Here is a 10,000-nt window from a genome sequence, read left to right on the forward strand (position 1 = left end):
CGCATCCACAGGTTGCAGATTGTGGAACAACCCTTAGATATAAGGGTTAGCTGTGAAAAAGCAGGCCTTGCCTGACGAATAAGCAGTCACGGACAATCTGGTGGCAATGTTATCAGAGAGTGATGGGATAACAGGTGGCACTGTCATCTCTATAAAAATGTCACAGATTCTATATGACGACACTGGGCATGGCGAGTGCGGCTGACATTAATCTGCTGTTGCTACAAAGTCTGATTTGGTTCATAGCAATTCAGCACAGTATCTGTATGCAGCTGTGGTCACTTTGGCTCTAAAGAGCAGTTTACTAATTTGGGGTTAGTTTTCTGGCCAGCTTACTGTGTCCATACATGTTGTTTGGAATGTTGTAGTCGTACACCTGTCAACATATAGCAAGTACTGGAGGAGAGAGTGGAATCAGTTCTGCACACGCTCATTTCACTATAATCCATTCTATTGTGCAGGTTCTTTTATGGTGACGGGGGCAGTTGCAGAATGGCAATGGAAGCCTTTAGCTATGACCCTGCACATTGGCGGCTCAAGTGTGATGGCCGTTCTGTTGTTGAATTGGAGTAACAGCACAGTTCATGTCCTACCTGAGTGTCAGAGCAGCCCTACTCAGGGATATCACTGCTTTCTGCAATAGGAGAAGAGGAGAGAAAAAGATCCCTAAAGAAAGCTTACTCCGTACAAACCTTGCTGGCTTACCGCGGTCAGCGGGCATTCAATTTTGCGGTCAAAAGAAAAGAAAAATGAACGATTGAAGTTGACGATTGCAACATGAAACGTAAGAACATTATGAGACAACAAAAATAATGTCAATCTTGAGCGTCGATCTGCAGTTATCGCTAGAGAACTAAAACGGTGTAATATTGATATTGCAGCACTGAGTGAGACCCATCTTTCTGGTCACCAAAGTTTTGAAGAAGTTGGTGCTGGCTACACTTTCTTTTCATCAGGTGTCCCCGTTGGTGAACCTCAACAAACAGGTGTTGGTTTTGCAATAAAATCCAGCATTGCACGTAAACTTGAGTTCCTACCTAAGGGTATCAATTCTCGTCTAATGTTACTACGTCTAAATCTTCCTCATGGGCGATACACCACTCTCATTAGTGCATGTATGCACTGACTCTACCAGCTTCAGTTGCCTTTAAGGAAGAGTTTTATGAAGAATTGACAACTGTTATTGACTCAGTGCCAAGAAGAGATAAACTATGCTAGAATTGATCAAGACTATACATCATGGTGTAAAGAATTGGTCCTCATGGTGTAGGAAGGGAAAATTCCAATGGAACACTGCTTCTCAGTACAATCTAGTTATAACAAACACCATCTTTCAACAATCAAACAAATATAAGACAACATGGATGCATCCACGTTCACATCATTGGCATCTCCTGGACTACGTCATTGTGCAACAACGTGATCTGCGTGATGTCAGACAAACTCGAGTGATGAGGAGTTCTAGCAGTTGGTCAGATCATCGGCTTGTGAAGTGCATCACATCTCTTGTCAACAAGCCCAAGCAACATTGGCAATGCTTGATGCCTACTAAAAAGTTGTGTGTTAAACGACTGTTCGTCAAAGACAGTAGATGTCAGTTTCAAGATCAAATAGAGTATTCATTGGCTGGTATGACAGAATCATCTGACATTGCTGCTTTTGGACCGATTTGAAACAAAGACATTTCAATATGGATCTGACGTTTTGGTCATACCAAACGCAAACATCAGAATTGGTTTGCCATGAATGAACCTACAATTCAGTCTCTCCCTGACAGCATGAGGGAAGCACACCTTGGGTGGATCAGAGATAAATCTTTGACTGCTAACAAAATAGCTTATAACAGCTTGCGTCAGAGTGTGCAAGCTAAATTACGTTCACTGAAAGAAAACTGGCAGATGAAGAAAGCAGAAGATCTACAAGCAGCAGCCGACAAACATGACATGAAGCAATTTTTACTCTGGTTTAAAATCAGTTCTTGGTCCACAGTCTAGGAGTACAACACCTATTTTCTCTCACGATGGCTCAACTCTGCTTACTAAACATGAGGACATTCTTCAGCGTTGTGCCGATCACTTCAATCTAGTACTAAATCATCCTTCTGTCGTTGAAGATACGGTTTTAGATGACATTCCACAGCTGGCATGTGAAGATCATTTAGCAATGTCTCCCCATGTAGATGAGGTTTCTGATACAATTCAGCAAATGTCATCTGGTAAGGAATGTGGGTTGGACGGCCTTCCAGCTGAAATATTTAAACATAGTAGTAGAATTTTGGTAGAAAAACTAACTCAACTCTAAAGTCTTATTTGGCAACATGAAGCGGTTCCCAAAGACTTCAAAGATGCTACCATAATCCATTTATACAAACATAAGGGAGACCGCTCAATTTGTGACAATCATCGTGGCATTTCACTTCTATCTACTGCTGGGAAAATCATGGCTCGAAGTATTTTGAATAGATTAACCAAACATGTCTCTGACAATACATTGCCAGAGACTCAGTGTGGTTTTCGTTCAGGTCGGGGAACTATCGACGTAATCTTTACTGCTAGACAACTTCAAGAAAAATGTCGTGAACATCATAGAGACTTCTACATAGTTTTTGTAGATCTGACAAAAGCATTTGATTCTGTCAACAGAAATCTCTTATGGAGACTACTCGGTAAAATAGGCTGTCCGTGTAATCTAGTCAATATCATAAGATCATTTCACGACGATATGTCAGCTAGCATCATTGACAGTGGAGCTTCTTCCAAGTCCTTTGCAGTCACAAATGGCGTTAAACAAGGGTGCGTTCTTGCACCATTGTTATTTAACATCTTTTTCTCTGTTATGTTACATGTTGCCTTCAAGAATTGCGATAAAGGTGTTTACCTTCAAACATGCTCTGATTGGAACATTATTAATCTTCGTCGTTTCAATGCAAAAACTAAAGTCAGTTACATTCTCATATGAGACCTGCTTTTTGCAGATGATTGTGCCCTTGTCGCGCACACCAAAGAGGATATTCAGTTTATGAATTGTTTTTCAAACACTGCACGACATTTTGGGCTCACTGTAAGTGTCAAGAAGTCCAAAGTCTTGTACCAACCAAAACCCGGGTCTTCTTACACACCTCCTGTTGCAAAAGTGTCTGACACTCCTTTGACATCAGTTGACAAGTTTTCTTATTTAGGATGTACTCTGTATCAAAGCATTGTTGTCAATGATGATATTTTTCAATGCGTCTGAGTAGAGCTGGTGCTGCCTTTGGCAACCTGACTACACACCTTTTGGAATGAACATGCATAAAAAGCCACTACGGTCAAAGTTTACAAAGCTGTTGTAATCACCACTTTACTTTATGGTTGTGAGACTTGGACATTATATAGAAGACACAATAAATAGCTCGACCAATTTCACATGCAATGTCTTCGCAAAATTGGAAATATAAAATGGCAAAACATGATACCCAATACCGAGGTTCTGAAGAAAATGCAACATGCCTGGAATTGAGGCTCTACTACTACAAGCTCAACTTGGATGGTGTGGCCATCTTGTTCAAATGAAGGATGTTAGAATTCCAAAGGCAGTGTTTCATGGTCAGCTGAAGGAAGGTTCTAGCACAGCAGGTGGGCAGAAATTGCGCTTTATAGACACATTGAAATCCAATTTGAAATCTTGTAGTATTGATATATCCAACTGGGAAAGCTATGCGTCAGACAGATCTCTGTGGAGATCTTCTTGCAAAAAATCTTTAGATCATATAGAAGACCAGCGTTTGAAAACACTCCATCAAAAAGGCACTGAACCCTCCAAGAGGGTACCCCATGGGACCTTGTATTTCCGGTAGTTCCCTGTCCAGGGGGAGGAGATACATGCTAACTTCAGCCTTGGCAAGCTGAGGATGGTGGTGAGACTAGGATGCGCTAGCCTAGCAAGCCGGTCATCTGACTGTGTATTTGCTACTATTCGCAGAATAGACCGCTCTTCTTGGCGAAAACTTCTGCGATGCCGAAGCCCATAGTGGGTATGGTGGAATTTCAGGTTCAGGTTTCAGGTGTGTGTGTGTGTGGTGTGTGTGTGTGTGTATGTGTGTGTATGTGTGTGTATGAGAGAGAGAGACAGGGAGGGAGGGAGGGAGACAGGGAGGGAGGGAGGGAGGGAGGGAGGGAGGGAGAGAGAGAGAGAGAGAGACACTTCCTACCTTATTATTCTGCAATGTCTTGCAATAGAGGTCTGCAGAATCTCTGAGAGCAAACATGCCATTAGAATCATCATCGAGTCGAAAGACAAGAGTCTCATTTGCATCATAATCAAGTGCTTCAATTGTCCCAACAATAGTCGCTTTAGGAGAGTTCTCTTGCACACAAGGTACATTATCACTGAATGAAAGTTGTCCATCAGTGTCTGTGAAACTGATGCTGATGGGTGCCTCATTGACATTCAGGACTCCTATGGTAAAGCGTTTACTAACCTAACAAAAGCATCACATGACCTACATTTCAGTCACAGTACAAATGTGATCCAAACCTGTAGAGGTGGACTTCCATCATCTACAGCCATAACAACAACAGAGTGTGCCTTCATTGTTTCATAGTTAGCCGACGTGGCTTTCTGCAGCTCATCATTAAAAATCTTGAACATGCCATTATCATCATCAGTCAGAGTATAAGTTGTCGTTTGCCTGCTGTCTTCATCTGTAGAAGACAAGTTACCGACAACAGTACCGGCAGGCATGTTCTCTAGCACTTTATTGTGTGAGAGGTCCAGACTGCGTGGTTGATCATTTACATCCTGAACGTGTATGGTAATCGGATAATCCACATACAAAGGTGTAGAGCCGTTATCAGTTGCACGAACAGTGATCACATGTTGATCTTTGTTCTCAAAGTTCAGAACACAATTGTTGCCACCCAAAGCCAAACATCGAGTGTTTGGAACATTAACCTAAGTAGCAACATATTACCAAACTGATTGACACAAAAATGAAAAAAGAATCTGCTGGGTGCAGTACCTTCACTACATCACCATCCACCTTAAATCTACCATTAGCACTGTCTACAATCCGGTATGAAAATGTCTGCCGAGCTTTGTGTAAATTATCTGGGTCTGATGTTGTAAGTGAGCCAACAACTGTATTGATTGGACTATTCTCTTTCACCTACAATTAATTATCTCAACATGAAATCTCCTTCACTTCTTTTGCAATACTCTGCACTCACCAAATCACTACTAATGTAAACAGACGTTGGCTTTTCATTAACGTCAAGAATTTTGATGGTAAATGACTTGGTTTTTGAGAGAGGAGGTGTGCCACTGTCTGTTGACATAACACGTATTGTGTACTGCTGTGCAGTCTCGTAGTTCAGAATGGCCTTAGCTGAGACTTTCACCTCTCGACCAACAATGACAAAGCAACCAGCTGCACCATCCAGTAACTTGTACGCGTGAGTTTGAGTTGTGTCATCGTCTGTGGTAATCAGCTCACCAACAACACCATTGTTGTCATTTTCACGAACTTGTGGATTACCTGAGGCCAACTGAATGTCCTACGTACACAAAAACAATCTGCCACCCAACATATTATCATACTAGTAAGCACAACAGCAAGCATTACCAAAACTGCAAAATGCACACTATGAAGAAAAGATAAATTAATAAACATACATGAAAACAATAAGTAAGTAAAAACAACAAACAGGTATTACAGTAACCTTGCAATCTTGCACAAACTATTATGGCTAAATTTACTTACTCGAGGAGGATCATTAACATCCAGGACAGAGATAGTAAACTTTGTTGCAACAAAGAGGCCTCCAGTGTCTGTAGCACGTACAATGATAGTGTGACGATTTGTAACTTCATGGTTCAAGGTACCAGCCACGTATATCTTAGCACTGCATACTGTGTTGACTCCCTGTAGAAAAAAGTAAGAGCAGAATCATAAGCAACCATAGTAAGAAAAAACAAAAATACATTCAATAAAGACACTGCTCAAAGAAATACTTAAATATTAGGCTTTGTTTACTAGTCATCTAATCCTCTAGCATGAGAATGTTGAGTAAAAGTATAACTAATTGACCAAATGATAAATATATCTGAATTTTAGTCAAATCTACTTGCACAACATTTGTTCATCTACAACTGTACACATGCACTGTCAATAAAAAGGTTTATCGAACAACAAAGTAAACATGCAAGACAAATCATTTAGAAGACATGTACAAGCAAGGGGTAATGATATGCTCAACAGTTACAAGCAATACTCCCTAAATACCCATGACACAAATTAAGACTAACCGTAATTTTGCTAGTGGAACTGCAGACAACTGCAGACGCACTAGATATGCTGAAACGACCACCACCATCATCATCCAGTGTCATTGTCAACTTCTGGTTCGTATCTTCATCATGACCTTCAACAGTCCCAATTAATGTGCCGGCAGCCTCATTCTCATTCACTTTAGGAAAGTTGTCGGTAAATGTCTGTTTGCTGTTAGTATCTTTAAAAACTATTGAAACAGGAGGTTCATTGACATTCAAAACTTCAATTACAAATTCCTTAGATATCTGCAAGAAACGAGTTTCAGGCAACTAGTAAACTAAATATAACTATAACGTTACCCAAAGAGGAGATTTGCCATTGTCTGTCACTTTTACAGTCACCAAATGTTTGGCTTTAGTTTCATAATCAGCAGATGAGGCTTTCAACAACTGATTGTCTTTCAAGTAGAATTTGCTGTTGTCACTATTAGTGAGGGTATACGTCAGCTTCTGTCCACTATCTTCATCAGATGCATTCAAACGCCCAACAAGAGTGCCCTTGGGACTGTTCTCTTTTACTTTGAAATTGTCAATAGTCAGACTGCGAGGCTTGTCATTGACGTCATTGAGAAAAACAGTGACAACAGAGTCCTTTTGCAGTGGTGGAGCTCCACTGTCGGTTGAGCGAACAACCAATCGATAAGTCTTCGACTTCTCATAGTTCAGTTTACATTCTGTGCCTCCAAATGCCAAGCATTTAGTGTTGCTTACAGCCACCTATATAATTGTATATAATTTGTTCAACAAACCTGGTTATGACTAACATAGCTAATAAATAACATGCCTTCAAAATTCCCTTTTCAAGTTTGAATCGACCCTGTGCACTGTCTAGTAGAGTATACGAGTGCGTCTGAACACGAGTCTTGATTTGTCTTCGTCTCTCACTATCCGGATCAGCTGTCTGTAGACTTCCTATTGTTGTATCCATGCCACTGTTTTCATCCACTTTCGTCGATGACAGCCACACACGAGTAGGTGCCTCATTGACATCCGTTACCTGCACTGTAAAAGCCTTGTCAACAGAGAGAGGAGGTGTACCGGTGTCTGTTGACCGTACAACAATGCTAAGTTGACCTGTCGCCTCGTAGTTAAGATTAGCATTGGTAGCAGTCAACAGCTTGCTGCCTGATATTACAAACCGTCCACCAGATGAATTGACTAACGAATATTTGTGGGTATTAGCAGGATCATCATCAGTTGAACTGAACACTCCGATTAGTGCGTTGTTCTTGTTCTCTTCTATTGAGAGCTGTTTCCCAGAAAATACAATATCCTAACAAACACAGTGACAATAATAAAAACAAACTCCCAGTAAACAAAAAAGTACACACGTACCCTGGGCCGATCATTGACATCTACGACTGTCACTGGTATCTTGCTGGTCTGAAATAGGCCATGCTGGTCAGTCACTCGAATCACGATAGTATGTAAAGCATCCTGTTCGTGATTTAGTGTGCCGGCAACAATGACAACAACTGTGCATTTTGTATGAGCATTCTACACAACATAAAATCATGATTGACTGATAATCACCAAATCAATAATACATGCTCACCACTTTTGTACCGGTAGTGCAAGTTACTTTCTTTGCATCTACAGAAAATCGACCACCAGCAGTATCATCAAGTTTGAACGTGAGCGTTTGAGTGGCATCAGCATCGTGAGCTTCCAGTGTGCCTACAACTGTGCCCTTGATGGAATTCTCTTTGACACGAGGCTTGTTGTCAGAAAATGACAATTGACCACCAACTGACGTAAAGTCAATAGAAACAGGTGCCTCATTCACATTCAATACCTCTATTGTGAACACCTTGGAGAGCTAAGAATAGTTTAGACATGAGCAAGTACCGTATAACATCAACCAAACACAAAAAACCTTCAATGGTGGCTTTCCACTGTCTGTAACAACAACAGTAATTTTGTAACTGCTTGTTGTCTCATAGTCAATACCGGATGATGTCTTACGAACCACTTGATTGGTTTTACTTATCGCAAATCGGCCTGTAGCATTATCAGTAAGTGTGTACGTCAATGTCTGCCCCCAATCCTCATCTGTAGATGACAATTTACCAATGACGGTGCCAGCTGGTTTGTCTTCCTGTAACGTGTATCCTGAAAGGTAAAGATTTCGAGGCTGATCGTTGACATCACCAACAGTTATAGTAAGAGTAAAGTCTTTGTATAATTGAGGTTTTCCATTATCCGTGCTTCGAACAACAATGTTATGACTGCTGCTTGCTTCATAGTTTAGCAAACATTGCCTACCACCCTCAGCCAAACATCGAGAATTAGTAACAGCGACCTACAGATAACACAAGTAAAATAGTCATCAGCTTTTAATAGATAGCACATATAATAATTAATTAAAAATACAACAATTAACTAACAAAACACACCTTAACATCTCTACCACTAAGAACAAAACGACCACCAGCAGAATCCATCAGTTTGTACGTGTGTGTTTGAGATGATTCTGGATCAACGGTTGTCAGTGATCCGATGAAGGTGCCTTTGGCAACATTTTCATTAACACTTGACTTTGATAACTTGCAGACAAAACACTTCTGTAATTTAGAAATAAAATATCTACAAATGTCAAAGTATACCGTGACTTTTTCTGGAGCTTCATTCAAATTGTTGACAGAAACAGTAAATGTCTCATTATGATACAGACCTCCTTTGTCAGTACTCCGCACCTTAATAGAATACCTAAGCATTGCAATTATGTAATTATACAAAATGGATTAAGTATCAATTAATTTATTTATTGATTATTTAATTAACTTAATTAATCTGGAAACTTTTAAGTCAGTGATCACGTGATTTAGTGTGTTTGATTCGGCTTACAGGTGAGGCTGTGTTTCGTAATCTGGCGAAAAGGAAATCTTGAGTATGTTGCCACGAAGCGTGAATTTGCTGCCAGCGTCGACCAGCAGTGCGTAGACATGGCTGTCTGTCGGATTGGGATCAGACGTCGCTAGGGTGCCGACAACTGTTCCCACAGCGACATTCTCGTTCACTGTGTTGCTTGAGAGAGACACCTAGACACAAACAATAACGTGAAACAACACAACACTAGAGATTGCACACGAATTTCAATTTACTGTCTACTGTAAAATTCCAGGGGACTAGCAACGTTAGGTCCAGTATTATTTGGTCCCGTAGGCGTACTGTATAGGAACTGTGGGAACGACAGGGCTATGCCCCTAATACATCAGAGCATATAAATGTTTGGCCATCCTGACTCTGAACTTACCTACATAGCAAGTACAGTAGCAAGCAAAGTGATGGAGTAACGTGCGTTAAGACGTCGTGATCATAACCGGAAACAAAGTTGCCTCTGTAAGACGAACGAACGAGTTTTCTCTAAATTATGCGTCCAAAGAGAACACTGAGTGTCCGAACGTACGTACACGTCCGTTCGCCTCCCCTGGGGGAATCGCTTAGGAATTGATAAATTCGAATCATTCTTTGCAGAAGGTAAACATAAAATAGTTTACGTCATCTGACGTTATCACTTGTGATGTTTGTATGGAAACTATGCTCACTTAAAGTGAGTCCGTTGCACCACCCCTACACACAGGGAACAACTGTTACTAATTATAAATTGATCATTTTGACTAGTTGTTTGTCTTCCTCAATGGATGTAAAAAATTGACACTTCACGTTACGTTGACGTCACTCTGTGATT

At 40.7% G+C, this 10,000-nt stretch overlaps 1 protein-coding gene across 3 annotated transcripts in view; it reads right to left on the reverse strand.

Moving 5' to 3' along the window:
* The window catches only part of LOC134181922 (protocadherin Fat 4-like), a 28,861-nt gene that overhangs the window by 12,553 nt on the left and 6,308 nt on the right, over window positions 1–10,000 (reverse strand). For all 3 annotated transcript variants that reach the window (XM_062649217.1, XM_062649215.1, XM_062649216.1), the window contains 14 exons: window positions 9,157–9,350; window positions 8,916–9,018; window positions 8,706–8,855; window positions 8,186–8,611; window positions 7,865–8,128; window positions 7,645–7,806; window positions 7,094–7,582; window positions 6,610–7,026; window positions 6,286–6,555; window positions 5,741–5,902; window positions 5,208–5,534; window positions 5,000–5,146; window positions 4,516–4,932; window positions 4,190–4,459 (listed from right to left, as the gene is read on the reverse strand). In XM_062649217.1, coding sequence (XP_062505201.1) covers window positions 4,190–4,459; window positions 4,516–4,932; window positions 5,000–5,146; window positions 5,208–5,534; window positions 5,741–5,902; window positions 6,286–6,555; window positions 6,610–7,026; window positions 7,094–7,582; window positions 7,645–7,806; window positions 7,865–8,128; window positions 8,186–8,611; window positions 8,706–8,855; window positions 8,916–9,018; window positions 9,157–9,350 — 3,798 coding nt within the window. The remainder of the gene's footprint in view (window positions 1–4,189; window positions 4,460–4,515; window positions 4,933–4,999; window positions 5,147–5,207; window positions 5,535–5,740; window positions 5,903–6,285; window positions 6,556–6,609; window positions 7,027–7,093; window positions 7,583–7,644; window positions 7,807–7,864; window positions 8,129–8,185; window positions 8,612–8,705; window positions 8,856–8,915; window positions 9,019–9,156; window positions 9,351–10,000) is intronic.

Source organism: Corticium candelabrum, chromosome 7 (assembly GCF_963422355.1).
Source record: "Corticium candelabrum chromosome 7, ooCorCand1.1, whole genome shotgun sequence".
Taxonomy (NCBI): Eukaryota; Metazoa; Porifera; class Homoscleromorpha; order Homosclerophorida; family Plakinidae; genus Corticium; species Corticium candelabrum.